Here is a 16,138-nt window from a genome sequence, read left to right as displayed (position 1 = left end):
AATAATTTTACCTTCACTACGGCTATTTTTAATCTACGACCACAGGTCAACCTGATTTCTAATCCTTACAAACTTTAAATTCAGTCTAAACTGAGAAAATATATAATACAATTTATTTCACGGTATTGCAACAAACAAACGTTGAATAGATTCTTAATTCGTATAGAAACATTTATTTAAAATAATAATTTCACCTTCACTATGGCTATTTTAAATTTACGACCAAGGGTCAACCTGATTTTTAATCCTCCGAACTTGATTTCACAACGAGAAAGTAATAAGATCGTTGAAACGTACTTATTTGTCAAAGAAACTTGCAAAAATGTATAAATAATAATATGTAATGTTTTAACAAATTTTTGGAAGTATAAATTAATAATAAAATTGTGAAAATTAATAAATTATACGTTATTATAACATTAATAGAATTATGACTAAACCGAAGTTCGAAGTCGAGTATTTAAAGTCTGATATTACGTGCCTAGCGAGTGCCGGTAATTGTTAAAATTTGTTTAATAATTAGTAATAGAAATTCTAATTGATTCTAATGTATACAAGTGTTACAAGAAGGCTGAGTGTGTACAGGGTGGACATAGACTAGCTAGTAGCCCCCGACCACTCTATTCACATCTCAGAACCTTCAGGTCAAAATACGCCGCGAAGTGTCTAGGGCCCAGTATAAAGGGTAAATGATTTCGCGGGACATCGGCGGGTCCTTATATACCTGCGGTACCCTCTCCCCAAAGTCATTAGCAAAATCGTCGGTTAGGTCAGGCGGGAAATTTTCGCGGGAGATTTTCGCGGGAGATTTCCGATATCGTAACACGGTATAATTTATCAATTTTCACAATTTTATTAAAAATTTATACTTCCGACAATTTGTTATAACATTGCATATAACAATTTATACGTTTTTACAATATTCTTCAATGGAAACATAGGTTTTAGCGTTCTCGTTACTTACTCGTGGTTAAATTAATTTCGTAGGGATTAAAAATCAGGTTGACCTGTGGTCGTAGATTAAAAATAACCATAGTACAGCTAAATTTATCGTGTTAAATAATTCTTCTTACACGAATGAAAAATGTATTCAACGTTTGCTTGTTACAATACCATGAAATAAATTATTTGTGCAGTTCTGTGCATTTTCTGTGCAGTTCAACCTAATTTACTTAAATTTACATTGCGAGACAGTATACTGTAACAAGTAGTAACAAGCAAACGTTGAATAAATTCCTAATTCGTATTAAAAAAATTATTTAACACAATAATTTCAGCTTTATTATGATTATTCTTGATAAATGACCACAGGTCAACTTGATTTTTAATCGTTATAATCTTTAAATTCAGTGTGAATAGAGAAAATGTGTAATATAATTCATTTCACGATATTATAACAAACAAACGTTGAATACATTTTTGATTCGTAGGAAAAGAATTATTTAACACGATAATTTTAGCTGTACTATCACTATTTTTAATCTACGACCACAGGTCAACCTGATTTTTAATCCCTACGAAATTAATTTAACCACGAGTAAGTAACGAGAACGCTAAAACCTATGTTTCCATTGAAGAATATTGTAAAAACGTATAAATTGTTATATGCAATGTTATAACAAATTGTCGGAAGTATAAATTTATAACAAAATTGTGAAAATTGATAAATTATACCGTGTTACGATATCGGAAATCTCCCGCGAAAATCTCCCGCGAAAATTTCAAATGCAACTTGCAGTTTGCCAATGATCCCATTGCACGTAGTATGACAACTTATCTACAGCCTAGACTATATTATAATTTAAATACAATTAAAAAATATATTTAAAAACTCTATTCGCTCGTTTGTTGTACCGAATATGTATCAGTGTTGCGTTTGATTTCATTGTCCGCTGTGTCTGATTTGATCAGTGCTTCAATTGTTGAACCGATCTCTTTTGATACGGAAATGTTCTCTATTTTTTTGGTACAGGTTTCGTCTTTGTAGTCGTCAGACTTTAACATTTCACAGGTGATCTAAGAGACGAACGATTACATTCTAAGTTTCTGTATAATAATAAATGTTCATACACTAAAACGTTACGATTGTACACATACTTTTCTTTGTATTTCGTCAGCCTTAAATTTCTCTAGTTTTTCCTTATCAGCAAGTCCAATTGCAGTCTTTGATGATGTTTGTCTCTTTGGAGTAGGTTTCCTTGGCTTAAATGATCCAGAAACTTTCTTAGGTAACTGTGAACTCATATGCTTCTTAGTCTCACTCGACTGATCGCAATTATGAGTTAGCAATTGTTCTTTAGTTTTAAATGCCTGTAATGTGAATTTTAGGAGATCAATTTTTACTTTAATTCGTTTATTTTTTTGTGAACTTGGTCGAATGTGACACTTACGTGTGAACAAATTTCGCATTTCAAACTATGTTTATTCATTTCATGATGCTTAAGAGCTTGTGCCCGATGGAAATTACGATTACAATGACTACAACTAAATCTTTTGATATTGCTGTGCGTCAGGAGATGACGCTTTAATTTGTCAGGTCGAGAAAATTCGCTCATACAGCCTAAATAACCTCTGAAGGGGCACTTTAATCTCTTTGTTAGATCATGAATTAACATGTGACGACCCAAACGGTCTTTTCGCTTGAATCTAGCTGGACAATGCTACAATAAATGAATTACACGTATAATTAATATGCGAAAAGATTTGTTAAATCTCTTAATCGACCTGGAAATCACTCACTGGACATAGGAACGGCGTTTCCTCGCTATGTATTAACTTATGATTGGCTAAGTATTGCTCAGTTTTAAAGGCCTTTCCGCAATCCTCACAGGCAAATCGTGCGGATGAGGCGTGCGTTTTCAAATGACGCCGCAAAAATCGTTCGATCAAGAAACTCTTTCCGCAATGCAGACAAGCATAATCATGCGTTGTGGTTTCTGTATGATGTTGCAACGCCTCCAAATTCGAGAAAGAGGATTTACAAACGGAACAACAGTAATATTTCTCTGTGGTTTTTTGTTTTTGGACGGAGTGAGCATATTGATGGAGCCCCAGGTCAGACAGAGTATTAAACACTTCACCGCACACGTGGCAACGATACTCTGATCGCTTATGGCTACGGGTATGCTCCAAAAAATCTTCGAGTTCGGCAAACATCATACTACAACTACTTTGCACACATTTGTACACTTTTAGTGCTAGGTGAGAGACTATAAGGTGGCCCTTTAGAGCTTTGTACGAGTCAAATATTTCTTTGCAAAACTGACAATGATAGGTACGATCTATGCTTCCGTCTGGTGGTGCCTAACAATGGTGAACTATTAAAAAAAGGGAGATGCAAAGGGAGGTCGTAGATGCGTGCCAAAATGTTTAAAATACCTCTGGTGGCAACGAGTGTATAGCGGTGCCTGGCCACACTTTATGTGATGACATATGTTTCTTAACGTTTGATTTTTGTGCGAATGCACGTCCGCATACAACACACTGATATGGTTTTTCCCCTGTATGAGAACGTTCGTGTTGTTGCCAATAAAATTTTTTCGAAAATTGCTTGCTGCAGTAACCACACTTATACTGCAACGGAAAATTTCGATTGATTGAAGAATATCCGAATTTTAATAAAAATAATATAAAGCAATTTATTATTTCATAAAAATACATTTTAAATTTTGCATTTGATTAGTAGAAATTTCTGATTCTGTTGTTGGACTTTCTGTTAGACTGTCAGTCATTGGTATATCAACTTTATCTGTATCATTAATGTTTTGTTCTTGAGAAATATCACTTTGGAGAACATGAGGTACTTCGTTTGAATCATCTTTCATGGGTTCATTATCCCCTGGAATAGTAGAGTTTGCAAAAGTATCTAAACCTTCTGAACTTAATATAATTGGAACACTAAATGTGGAATCTGTTGTAAAGTAATTAGCACCCTCTTGATCCATGCTGTAACAGATATAGGATATGTCTTTCACTGAAAAGGAAATGTCATTCATTATATATTAAATACTTTTAACCATTATAATTTACCTAAATAGCATATCTGATTCTTCAAGTATAATTGGTTCGCTAAGTTGATCATTTTGAACAAATGTTTCTTGTGGATTAAATTGTGTTACATCTTGACTATTGTCTTCTGTGTGAACAGTCTGACTCTCATCATTCACCAAAAACTGACTCAAATCTACTGTTTGCTCTTGGGCTTTTTGGTGCGTCCTTTTGTGCAACACAAACATGTGCAATGATGTAAATTGGCTTTTGCATTTTCCACATTGAAATATATCTTCCTCATCTTGATCAATTGCTAAGTATAGAATATGAAAATATTCATCATAAATTTATCTTACACAAATTATTCTAGTGAAAAATCTCCAGTTAATAGGTTATCAATATTACTCCATCATTAACCTACCTGACTGTTCAACTTCAGTTATTAAAGTCTGAGACTCCAATAACGATTGCACAGAAGGACTGTCCAATGATACACCTATAAAGCAGAAAAAATAATGCTTCTAAATACCTAAAATAGTATCTGAATTTTCTTTTAGAGGGAAAGATAAATAAGATACTTGTTGGTTAACCCCACCTATTTCTACAATAGAAAAGTTTTACCTGATAAAGCGTCGAAAATAGATTGCGCCATGTTTTGCAATAATATTAACGCTTCATTTTAAGCGAAATCAACGATCAGGCTTTCATAAATCGTTTAATATGAAGAAAATGAACAAATTCCAAGTCGAAAACATACCGAGAATTTCTACGCCCTGCCAGCGTTGTTGCTGACCAGGCCAGCGAATGATAATCGATATGTCGACTGCTGAAAACGATTCTAACCTCAAAATAGGACAACTTGTACTGTAGCGTGAACGTCAAACTAGTAATACGGGTTAGAATAAAGACGTGAATTATCAGTGCTCGTATAAAAGTTTTGTTAGAGTGTTTTGGTGAAAGAAATATATAAAAATGGCAGCGATATTACGTGTAAAACGTCGACATGACGACGAACCTTTAAATGCTTTAGTAATTTCGTATAAACGACAAAAAACTGCTAAAAATGAGGAAGCTGAAACAACGTTATCGGCTCCACTAACCACAGTTGCAACATTTGCTGGAACAGTTAAAAAACAGGTTTTATTTATTTATTTTAATTATTCTTAACAAACTGAATATTACAGTAGAATTGAATTAACGTTTATTTTATTCCTATAGCAAGGGAGTGTCGAACACATTATTCAAAATTACGATATAAATGATTTAAAAGCAAATTTCAAACAACATCCTGTAGATGTTATAAATAAAGTAAGGGAAACAACAAAACAGGCTTCAGCAGAAAATCGTTATAAAGTAGTTAATTGTTTCCGTTCTTTGGATAACTCCACTGTTGAAGACTCTGAGGAAAATGTCATGACAGTGATAGATGTGGAAGATTCGAAATCTATAGCAAAGAAAGATTCTGCAGAAAAAGTAAAAACCGTGTTCTTACTATATATTTTTTTAACTTATCTCTATAATCTATATAATGTTTCACAGGATGAGAGTTATGTATATGATTTGTACTATGTACAAACCGAGGATGACATGTGTATAGATTTTAAGGTATCTGTGCATCCATATGATCAAGAATTAGTTTTCGATAATTATAGAGATAATGGTTATTCTGAAGCTGAATGTGAATCAGAGGATTCTAATTCTGAGTCAAATTGGAGAAATGATTACCCTGATGATTCCAATCACTCTGAGGCATCAATCGAAGAGGATGATATGAGGGAAGCTGTTAGGAAAATGAATCTAGAAGATGGATCAGATTTGTCAGAAGAAGATGATTTTGTTTATGCAGTTGATAAAGCAGATGTAGAGGCTTATGGTTATAAGTATGCAAGGTATAAAGCAAGGATAAAAAAAGAATTAGATGAGGATGAGGATCATCGAAGTATATGTACATCTGACTCAGATGAAAATAATGAAAATTGTAATTAGTGATAACTAGTATAGACAGCAAGTAACATTAAACCTCCAAGTGATAATGAAAATAAATTTAGATTAGAAGATGTAAAGCAGTACAATTTACTTATGTGTGAGTCTTCTTATACTGAAAGAAAATGACTACATAATTAACAATGTTATTATAACAGATTTCATATCATGTAAGGTAAAAATCAATATTTCTTGCTTTATAATTAAAACTGTTTTTGAAAGTAAGTTTTACCAGTTAAAATTATTTCTCCCACTACATAGAAGTAAGGGTCATAAAGATCTTAGAATTTTATTTATGTCTATATATTTATTACATATTTATATAGATATATTTTGTATGTAAAATTCATCTATCAAAATAAAAACAATAGAAGGTAAACCTAGACGTCGTAGTGACAAAAGGAGGGTGTGTTATAGGTGTTTAGAAAAAGAACCGTTTTCGACGATATGGCATATAATAATATACCAGATTTATAATGTATAACAAATTGTTGGAAGTACCAGATAAGAGATTTACAAATGTTCAGCAATAAAGTAGCTTCTCCGTGATGTGTTATCAAATCTTTTGTATTTATTTCGTAAATGGAATATCGTGGAATCTCGCTTTCCTTTAGACAGCAATTAGCGGGAGGCCTGTAAATAACATAACAATTACCTTTTATAAAAGTATCTGCGAACATTCGCGGTTTATCTGACTATTCTACTCGCCGAAATACGAAAAAACAATTTTCATGTAACTGAGATTTTTCTTCGGAAACGTTGTTGCCATCGTTCAATGTCGGACAACGTTCGGATTACAACATTTTCGCGTATCTTTTTTCTTCCCTTTCTCTCGGTCTCTTTCACACTTTCTCTCTCATCGTCGATTCGTTCACACGCGGAGAAAATTCACGCCTTTTTAACGAACTCGTTATGTGATATGAATAGTACGCTGCGTATACGTGTAACACTGGCCTTAATTCTAATTTTTACATTTACGCGCTTGCAACGAATCCGTCACTTGTATACAAGTACATGCGATGCCATTTCTTTTGATTGCAATGTTAACGAAGCAAATGCGTTGGTAAGGGGATCCAATTTACACCGTATCCTTTGATTCGAGGAGAAATACTACGGGCCATCGGTTTATTTTTGTTGTCGACAGAAAACGACTCCGATCGTTCTTTCTTATATGGCAGTCTGGATACAGTTATCAACGTACTTACTCGTCTGTCATATTGCAACTTAGCGTTTTCACAAGCTGGGAATTGGTATCATTCAGGATTATTACTATATCGTACCGTAATACTCTACTCTTGTCTACTGTACAACATTTTACACTCATCGTTACTTTTTTTCCGTAATTCCTTAGGTATGTGTCGATTATCAGTTACAACTACGAGATTATTGAAGAGTCATGAGATTGCACACCTTTTGTATCGATCATGGCGTTCGAGACCGGCTTGACAGTTAATAATCTAACCGCAACAAGGATCTCTTTCATAACCTAGACATGTTTCCATTCGACAATTCACTTTGGTACATCATCTCGAATCTTTTCATCTCCTCCAACATTTGATCCAAAGCGAACTATCAAACGTCGCCACAATCGTCTAACCTGCTCTTTAAACATTTTTTTACTCCTTTACGCAGCTCTCCTCCTTACGTCCGTTCACGCACCGCGTATGTACAACACCACGTCGGACAACTCAACTTACATAAGTACAAACAATTCCCTGGATCAACAGAAATCACACAACGGTAGTCAACTAAATCGGATAGTCGGCAATTATATTATATATAAACTGGCAACAATTAACAGTCCCATCCTGAGAGAAGTCTCTTAAAGCACGGACGCCTCGGTCTTGCCCCTTGGTGGCGTCGTCGCGTGACTGCTCGAATTATTGTTATTATTATTGTTGTTATTATTACTCGCTTCTCCGGCGTGGCTCGAGCAGTAGAACTTCTTATGAGCAATGAACGTGCTCAGATAATTGAAGCTGATGTCACAAGACCTGCAGTATCGGGGACCACTCCTGCTTGGATCCAGACTTTCTTCAGGAGGTGGCGTGTCCTCACGTTCTTGCTTCACCTTGTTGGTCACCGTTGGAGGTGGAGGAGGTGGAGGTGGCTGAGGGCTCTTTCGTACCTCTGTTTTACCATTTACTTGCACCTCTGCTGGGATTTCCTCAGGTGTGGTGGCCGGAGCAGGCTCTGGAGTAGGCAGAACCGTTTCGTCATCAAGCACGCACGTTATATAATTTTCTTCCTGTAAAATAATCGAGTAACGTGGCTTTTATTGAGGAACTTACTATATAGATGAAGATATAATAATAGTGTAATAAAACTTTATGTACCTGCAAATCGGTTCCGCGTTTCTCAAAGTGCATCTTGATGTGTGTTCTCATGCCATGTCATATTGCAACTTAGCGTTTTCACAAGCTGGGAATTGGTATCATTCAGGATTATTACTATATCGTACCGTAATACTCTACTCTTGTCTACTGTACAACATTTTACACTCATCGTTACTTTTTTTCCGTAATTCCTTAGGTATGTGTCGATTATCAGTTACAACTACGAGATTATTGAAGAGTCATGAGATTGCACACCTTTTGTATCGATCATGGCGTTCGAGACCGGCTTGACAGTTAATAATCTAACCGCAACAAGGATCTCTTTCATAACCTAGACATGTTTCCATTCGACAATTCACTTTGGTACATCATCTCGAATCTTTTCATCTCCTCCAACATTTGATCCAAAGCGAACTATCAAACGTCGCCACAATCGTCTAACCTGCTCTTTAAACATTTTTTTACTCCTTTACGCAGCTCTCCTCCTTACGTCCGTTCACGCACCGCGTATGTACAACACCACGTCGGACAACTCAACTTACATAAGTACAAACAATTCCCTGGATCAACAGAAATCACACAACGGTAGTCAACTAAATCGGATAGTCGGCAATTATATTATATATAAACTGGCAACAATTAACAGTCCCATCCTGAGAGAAGTCTCTTAAAGCACGGACGCCTCGGTCTTGCCCCTTGGTGGCGTCGTCGCGTGACTGCTCGAATTATTGTTATTATTATTGTTGTTATTATTACTCGCTTCTCCGGCGTGGCTCGAGCAGTAGAACTTCTTATGAGCAATGAACGTGCTCAGATAATTGAAGCTGATGTCACAAGACCTGCAGTATCGGGGACCACTCCTGCTTGGATCCAGACTTTCTTCAGGAGGTGGCGTGTCCTCACGTTCTTGCTTCACCTTGTTGGTCACCGTTGGAGGTGGAGGAGGTGGAGGTGGCTGAGGGCTCTTTCGTACCTCTGTTTTACCATTTACTTGCACCTCTGCTGGGATTTCCTCAGGTGTGGTGGCCGGAGCAGGCTCTGGAGTAGGCAGAACCGTTTCGTCATCAAGCACGCACGTTATATAATTTTCTTCCTGTAAAATAATCGAGTAACGTGGCTTTTATTGAGGAACTTACTATATAGATGAAGATATAATAATAGTGTAATAAAACTTTATGTACCTGCAAATCGGTTCCGCGTTTCTCAAAGTGCATCTTGATGTGTGTTCTCATGCCACGTAACGTGTTTCCTTTGTAGCGACAAATTGTGCACCTGAAGGCTTTCACACCTTGGTGCGCGTCCATGTGACGCTGAGCTGCTCCGGCTGTTGGACTAACTGCACCACAAACGGGACATCTCCAGCCGCCTGTGGGTCCACTGCTACACGTGTGGGTGCTACCAGCTTCGATTATAGCCTGTAAAAGAAGAAGAAAGAAATAATACAGATAAAGGAATCAAGAGTAAAAACAGGAGAGTTTGATTAATAATAAATCGTGTAAGCGGTTGCTAACCTTGCACTTAGAACACCTGGAGTGATGTTCCTGAGGTTCTGGCCTCTTGGGACAGTAGAACGCTTGATGAGCTACCAGATTATCCATAGAGGCAAACTTAATTCCGCATGCTGCACAAATTAGCTGAACCAGAGGAGGTGAAGGAGTACCAGGTGGTGGAGGACTGTTGGCCACCGTTGTTTCTCTTGCCTGACAATAGTGCTTCTTGTGTGCAACGAAGTTCTCGTGTCGACAGAACACGATGTTGCACTCTTTGCATCTAAACACAATCCATACAATGCTCAATGAAAAATTCTCCAAAAAATTCTTCATAGCTATTTTCATCTTTTCCACATTATTATTCGTTATTTAACAAAAAACTTCACGCTAAAGCATCAGAAAAATGGTAGAGTACCTTACCTCGACACACCCTGCTTTACAAGCACTCCAGGAACAGGTGGAGGTGGAAGTTCAGCCAGTCTCAAAGCTAGTTCCGTTGGTGGAGGAGGTGCAACTGTACCAGCTGCTGTTGGAGCAGAGCCAATTGACCTCGTTCTAGGGCTTCCGCTTCCTCTGGATCGAGGACTACCCGGAGGAGGAGGCAGAGAAGAGGGTGCTGGCGACACCCTGTTCTCTTTCTCATCCTGGTGAGCAGGTGATTTCCTCACGCTCAGATCGAGTGGCGCCGAGCCTGATGGCGACGTGGACGACGCAACGACAGACGCTGGCGTCGTTGGTTTGTTCGCTGCTCGAAGAACCGGAGGTGGTTCTACTACAGCATTCTGTGCTGTGGTCGCGAGACCTCTCGTCATTGGCTGAAGATGACCTACGAGGAAGAGAGAACTTGTGAGAAGTATTTTTGATAGTTGGATAATCAGTAAAATATTGGGAGTTTGAAGGATGTGAAGCTTTACAATTTTCAGGATTTTCAACATCACAATTTGTGTAATTTAGATTCATTGTTGCAAGCTCTCATTCACACACACACACACACACATACCTCTATAATTAAACTATACAAATTCTCTACTCTTCAATATCCTACTAACAACTCTGTAAAATATACATAAATCATTTTATTTAAAGACAAACTTCTAACATCACTGAAACTTCTGAGATTTCAATTTTTGCTATTCATAGATACACCAAAGATCTCCACCTCTACAATTAAACTTCACAAACTCTCCACTCTTTGATATCTCACAAACAACTCTTTAAAACCTGCACAAACCATCTCATTCAAAGTGAAACTTCTAATACTACTAAAACTTGAGATCTCAAGCTTTGCAATCCATGGACACTAATGATTTTTACTTCTACAATTAAACTTCACAAACTCTCCACTCTTTGATATCTCACAAACAACTCTGTAAAACCTACATAAACCATCTTATCCAAATACAAACCATTCGGAAGAAGGAAGCACGCAGTATCAGGCGCAGGCAGAGTAGGCGCAGCCAAAACACTTGCTCCACGGAACAACGAGTACGGCACGATCAGAATAGGATTCGTGGGCAGTGCCAGGCAAGGTTGTGGCGGTGGTGATTCCCCGGGACTAGCGCTGGTCGGTGGTGAAGCTTTCACCGACGAAGATGCCACTGTGGCCGCTGGTGGAGTATCCTTAACCACATGCCTGGTGCTACAATAATGCGTCTTATGCGCTCTGTATGTTTTCAGGGAACTGAATCTAATGTCGCAATTTCTGCAGTATCTCTCTGCCTCCTCGTTTAAAGATCCATTCGCGGCTGTTGCCGCACCAGTTCCAGGTGTGGTAGCAGTGGTGGGTGCTGTTGGTATCGTTGGTGGTGCAGGTGAAGCAGCGTGCATCCTCATATGTCTGTTCAACGAGACCTTCTTGTCTGCGCTGTACGAACAATGTGGACAAGCATACGCTTTCCTCACTTCGAATTTATTCGATTTCTCCTCGTCTTCCTCGTTGGTAGCGTCTTCTTCGAGTCGGGGCCGATGGGCACAGTAGAAGGTTCGATGCGCTTCGAGCGTGCTCGCCGAGCTGAAGCGGATCCCGCACGGCGGGCAAATCAGCGGCGCAGGTCTCGCTGGTTCAACAGTGATCGTCTCCTTGCCGTCGGTTGGTAGCACGAACAGACGGCCTGACGCGATCGCTGAAATTTTTATTACGAACATTCGGTTAACCTTCTAGATACTACAGTAGTGCTTTCTAAAGGTGTGCGAGAATTTCGGGATTTTTTTTCTAGATCGGGACGATTTCCCGAAAATTTCCAGATTCCCGATACTGTCCCGAGAATATCCGGGATTCCTGGGAGAGACGGGATTCTCGAAAGTGTAGGAATGCTCGGAAGTGTCGGGATTCCCGAAAGTGTCGGAATTAAATAAGTAAAACTAAGTGAGTGAAGAAATTTTACAATGCGGTTTTCGAAAACGCCTGAAAAGGTCGTGTTCATTGACACGTTAACTGGAAGAATTGAAAAAGAAAAATTGGAAGAATATCAAAAAGTGAAGTTAATCAAGTTTGGCTTTCGAGTGGCTCATATAGCAGACAAAAATGACACTCTTCATTGAATAAAAATTCTAAAGAAAAATTCATCCGATTAAACGTACCATTTTGAAGACCGGCCGGAAGTGGCGGGACAGGATTCGGCGGCGAGGTATTCTCCGGTTTGACGGTGAGCGTGGCTACAGCGGCGGATCGAAGTGCAGGATCCGTCGCCAGACTAGCATTGAGTCTCAGTCTTGGTGCTGCTTCGTCGTCGAGCTTCAGTTTCTTTTCAGACGGTGGATCGTCTGTGTTCGATCGCCTCGAGGAATCCTCGGAGTCCCTTCTGCACACAGATTCTCTTCTTCTAGTCGATGACGTCGAGGAGGAGGATGATCTAGGCTGACAATCCTCCTCCTTGACCACGACCATGCTGGAATCCTCGTCCGTGTCTTTTGGACTCGATTCTCGCGTCTGATTCGGCCTCGATGTGGCATGTCGGTCTCTCAAGCTTCTTGCAACCTGAATTTCCACGAATTTTTATGAATATTCTAAGGTTTCTCTTTCAGGTTTTTTGGAATTGTAGACATTTATCGGTGGTTCTTCGAAAAAGAGAACGAAGAGCATTTTAAAGTAGTTCATAATTTGTCTTCCTTTCATATTTTTGAAAAATTTCTTTCATATCTTAAAGAATTAGGTCATCCCGTAAGTTCGGTCGAATTTTATAATTTAGATTAATATTTCCAACAAACGTTTAAATTTGATAGAAGAATTTTTCCTATTTTTTTTTTTGATAAGATCGTTATGTCGTCGCTATAGAATATCCTCGGATTTTCATTAAAATATTTGTCGCTTTCAGCACAAACTTATAGGTTTATAATGAAGTAATTATTAATTAAGAAATATTGTCATATTTCTGGAGTGATTCGAGAAGCATCATTGCTTTGAAACACACTCGTGGTGCGTATCATGATGAAGGTATAACAATTGCATTTGTAATGCACTCGAATTTTAATTCTAACTTCAACTTCAATTTATACTTGAAGCTTATAAAACAGAAATTATGTACAGTAATTAAGTCTTCTTTTTAGTTAACACTGTAAAGAATGAGAACTGTAAATAGCCATATTTGTAGCCATTAAAGTATCGTAAGGTAAAGGGTTAATCCTCTGTAACCTGACTTTCTTCGTTCACGAGCAGAAAAATTATGGTTAATTATAATTTTACATTTTGTTTGGCGAAGGAAGAATGAATAATTATTATAAAGCAATTGGTTGGTTAGGTAAATAAAATGGATCAGGTGCAGAAATGAACTCGGTGCCTTTTGTCACAAAGTCTTGACGACTTTATCCATTCAGAACCGCCATATTTTCTCAGACGGGGTATTCGTCAGTTACCCGATAATTCAAACATTAAAACTGTGTTTGATTTTTTCGTAAAGAAACATTGAAGTTTGTAAGAAAAGTTACCGAATTAATTTGTACACCCGCTAAATAAATGGATACGTAACTTCCAAGTCACATGAAACGAAAGACGGTAAAAATGAAAATATATCTTCACAACATGCCACAAGTCAATTACCGAAAATGTTTAAAAGAAAAAAAAGAAAAATATCATCGAGTTCGGAAAGTTTTGTCACACACTATATTAGATTGATTTATAATTTACGTGGTGAAATTTTACCTCGATATCTTCGGTAAGACTAGCCAGCCGTTTCCGTGCGTCCTCAGAGAGCACGCTGAGCCTCAATCTGATATCCTCAGCCGCCGAATTCGCGATCGCGACCGAGGACGGGGGATTCAGTCTCGGCGGTGGTGGAAGGCTCGATTCCTCCTCGACGATCGGCGCGATCGGGCTGGAGACCGCCGATCCACCGCCCTCCACTCCACTGCTCACCGACGGTGTCTTCTCCGAGTCGCTCCATTCCTCATCCTCCCCTGAAACATCGTCAAACAAATCATCTTTACCCTCTCCTTCTATCAATTATTTAGATTCACAATTTTCACAATTTCTATCGGAATCGAATTTAACGCCAATAAAAAGAGTAACTAAAATCACAATATTTAAAAAATTATTTCCCGCCATTTTACTGAAAACGAATTTAAAATAAAAGAAACAAAATTAATATTGTAGAACTATTGTAAAAAGTTATATCAATTACGTAATTAACCCTTTCATTGCTGTTGGTACCTATAGAAAAACTTTGCACTATACTTCTACCTTAATTTAATCCTCAACTGTTACCTTGCGCGCACTTCCACCTTAATTGAATAAACGAAAATCTCACGATACAGCCGAAATGACAGACATTTACCGTCCGCCACACAAGTTACGTACTAAAAAAAAAAAAAAAAAAAACAATCTGTCGCAGTGAAAGGGCTAATTCCTGGAATGAAATGATTATATCGAATAATATTAATCGTATTCCTACATTTCTTCAAGCAATCCCAACGACGATCCACCGATTCACGAGAAACGACCATAATACAGTCGACGAAGCGGATCCACGTGGAGGAGCCCAACCGGAAGTGGAGGGCAACGGTAGAAAGTGAGAGAAAAAAAAAAGGCGGCGGCACGCACGCCTAAACGATGCGTCTCTATGGCCGTTCGGCTCCCTAATGGTCGCTCGCCACGCCAGCCTTTGCGTACCCTCTGTTCCCTTCTCCCTGTTCTTACTATCTCTCTCTATTCATCTATCTATCTCTCTACCAGGGACACCCCACCCCTCGGCTGCACCCTTCGCACGCCTCTACTCATCCCCACCATTCGGCGTGGTGCGTCGCGGCGTGCCGCTTCGACGCCGGAAAGGGGCTGCTGCTATTCTCGTTCTCGCGTCGAAATCTCGGATAAGCTCGACGCCATAGGGTTTGTCCACGTTTGGTGACATTCTACCGTGAAACGGACCTGTTTTTCGACGAATTCGTTCGGGCATTTCTGTTTAACCCTATCGTTACTAAAGTTCGCTCTATTAGCGATGGGATCGAGTACCTCACAAGTAGCGATGGGAGTTTGAATTAGGACCGTTGCGGAAGTACAAATATTCGTTTAGAGATTTCTGCGATTCAGGGGAAACGATGTATTCGAAACGCGCGAAATATTCGGCACAACTCGAAAGTCAAATATTCGAATTACCTGAATAAAAAACTGGTATTCGAATTATCCGAATTATTGGAGTTAGTTGAATAAAAAATTGGTACCTGAATTATCCGAACTATTTGAATTACCCGAATAAAGAATTCGCACTTAAATTTTCTGAATTATTCGAAATACTCGAATAAAAAATTGGTGTTTGAATTACCCGAATTATTTGAATTGCCCGAATAAAGAATTCGTATTTGATTTATCCGAATTATTCCAATTACCCGAATAAAGAATTTATATTGGAATTATTCAAATAGTTCGACTGTTCGAAGTTTCACAGCCCTAGTTTGAATATCAATTTCGAAAGGATTCGAAGTTTTTCAATACTGCGAAAACTCGAATCTAATTCAATACTTAAAACTCTTGAAAGTCCTGGCAAATTTGAATCTCGAGTCTTTAACGAAGTTTAAGTTCTAAAGGTTCTTTGAAAATTGAGAAGCATGAATGAAATTCTCAGCACCTCAATGATGAAGTAAAGTGCGTTCGAAATCAATTGGCTGTGCGCAAGACCATTAAGGAGCAACCCCTGCCGCTATGTTTAACTGCTCTGTCACCCTACCCCTTATCTCGCGCTCGATCTTTGCCTCGCTTTATTTCTTTCAAACCCAGTTTATTTTAAACGCAGAGACCTGTAGGCGTAAACAGTCCCAGCCTGCACGATATTAACACTATCAACGAAGCCATATCGTTAACCCCTTATCATAATAAAGAAGGAAGTCAAAATAGCTAGGAATTGTTTGCAA

At 38.4% G+C, this 16,138-nt stretch overlaps 4 protein-coding genes across 4 annotated transcripts in view; 1 reads left to right on the top strand and 3 right to left on the bottom strand.

Moving 5' to 3' along the window:
• Positions 1 to 1,833: 1,833 nt before the first annotated feature.
• LOC108574707 (zinc finger protein 341-like) lies at positions 1,834 to 4,642 on the bottom strand. Its single transcript, XM_017937331.1, has 9 exons — positions 4,612 to 4,642; positions 4,412 to 4,486; positions 4,030 to 4,303; positions 3,662 to 3,945; positions 3,379 to 3,575; positions 2,740 to 3,303; positions 2,391 to 2,660; positions 2,098 to 2,310; positions 1,834 to 2,016 (listed from the first exon to the last, which is right to left on the bottom strand). Exons 1-9 carry the CDS (start codon positions 4,640 to 4,642, stop codon positions 1,834 to 1,836), a joined length of 2,091 nt encoding a protein of 696 aa, XP_017792820.1.
• Positions 4,643 to 4,943: 301 nt separating this feature from the next.
• LOC108574727 (probable RNA polymerase II nuclear localization protein SLC7A6OS) lies at positions 4,944 to 5,990 on the top strand. The gene is made up of 3 exons (XM_017937358.1): positions 4,944 to 5,127; positions 5,209 to 5,463; positions 5,530 to 5,990. The coding sequence occupies exons 1-3, from the start codon at positions 4,963 to 4,965 to the stop codon at positions 5,974 to 5,976; spliced, it is 867 nt and encodes a 288-aa protein (XP_017792847.1). The 5' UTR covers positions 4,944 to 4,962; the 3' UTR covers positions 5,977 to 5,990.
• Positions 5,991 to 7,626: 1,636 nt separating this feature from the next.
• On the bottom strand, positions 7,627 to 8,350 carry LOC108574722 (zinc finger protein ush-like). The gene is made up of 2 exons (XM_017937352.1): positions 8,310 to 8,350; positions 7,627 to 8,221 (listed from the first exon to the last, which is right to left on the bottom strand). The coding sequence occupies exons 1-2, from the start codon at positions 8,340 to 8,342 to the stop codon at positions 7,796 to 7,798; spliced, it is 459 nt and encodes a 152-aa protein (XP_017792841.1). The 5' UTR covers positions 8,343 to 8,350; the 3' UTR covers positions 7,627 to 7,795.
• Positions 8,351 to 8,807: 457 nt separating this feature from the next.
• LOC108574720 (zinc finger protein ush-like) overlaps positions 8,808 to 16,138 on the bottom strand; it is an 88,731-nt gene continuing 81,400 nt past the window's right edge. The window contains exons 2-8 of the mRNA XM_017937350.1: positions 13,938 to 14,191; positions 12,380 to 12,776; positions 11,206 to 11,922; positions 10,220 to 10,625; positions 9,821 to 10,079; positions 9,491 to 9,724; positions 8,808 to 9,402 (exon numbers count right to left, since the gene is read on the bottom strand). Coding sequence (XP_017792839.1) covers positions 8,977 to 9,402; positions 9,491 to 9,724; positions 9,821 to 10,079; positions 10,220 to 10,625; positions 11,206 to 11,922; positions 12,380 to 12,776; positions 13,938 to 14,191 — 2,693 coding nt within the window. The 3' untranslated portion in view covers positions 8,808 to 8,976. The remainder of the gene's footprint in view (positions 9,403 to 9,490; positions 9,725 to 9,820; positions 10,080 to 10,219; positions 10,626 to 11,205; positions 11,923 to 12,379; positions 12,777 to 13,937; positions 14,192 to 16,138) is intronic.

The sequence above is a fragment of the Habropoda laboriosa genome, unplaced genomic scaffold (assembly GCF_001263275.1).
Source record: "Habropoda laboriosa isolate 0110345459 unplaced genomic scaffold, ASM126327v1 scaffold223, whole genome shotgun sequence".
In the NCBI taxonomy this organism is placed as follows: Eukaryota; Metazoa; Arthropoda; class Insecta; order Hymenoptera; family Apidae; genus Habropoda; species Habropoda laboriosa.
Note: the sequence above shows the minus strand (reverse complement) of the source record. Positions and strands in the feature narration are given on the sequence as shown.

Excerpts from the sequence above, each read along its gene's own strand:
- LOC108574707 (XM_017937331.1), bottom strand. The coding sequence starts at position 4,642 with ATGGCGCAATCTATTTTCGACGCTTTATCAG. Across the intron at positions 3,576-3,661 it reads TAATCAAATGCAAAATTTAA|AGTATAAGTGTGGTTACTGC; the intron begins AATGTATTTTTA and ends ATTTTCCGTTGC. Across the intron at positions 2,017-2,097 it reads CTGACGAAATACAAAGAAAA|ATCACCTGTGAAATGTTAAA; the intron begins GTATGTGTACAA and ends TTCGTCTCTTAG.
- LOC108574722 (XM_017937352.1), bottom strand. The coding sequence starts at position 8,342 with ATGCACTTTGAGAAACGCGGAACCGATTTGCAG. Across the intron at positions 8,222-8,309 it reads AACGCGGAACCGATTTGCAG|GAAGAAAATTATATAACGTG; the intron begins GTACATAAAGTT and ends ATTATTTTACAG.
- LOC108574727 (XM_017937358.1), top strand. The coding sequence starts at position 4,963 with ATGGCAGCGATATTACGTGTAAAACGTCGACATGACGACGAACCTTTA. Across the intron at positions 5,128-5,208 it reads CTGGAACAGTTAAAAAACAG|CAAGGGAGTGTCGAACACAT; the intron begins GTTTTATTTATT and ends TTATTCCTATAG. Across the intron at positions 5,464-5,529 it reads AGAAAGATTCTGCAGAAAAA|GATGAGAGTTATGTATATGA; the intron begins GTAAAAACCGTG and ends AATGTTTCACAG.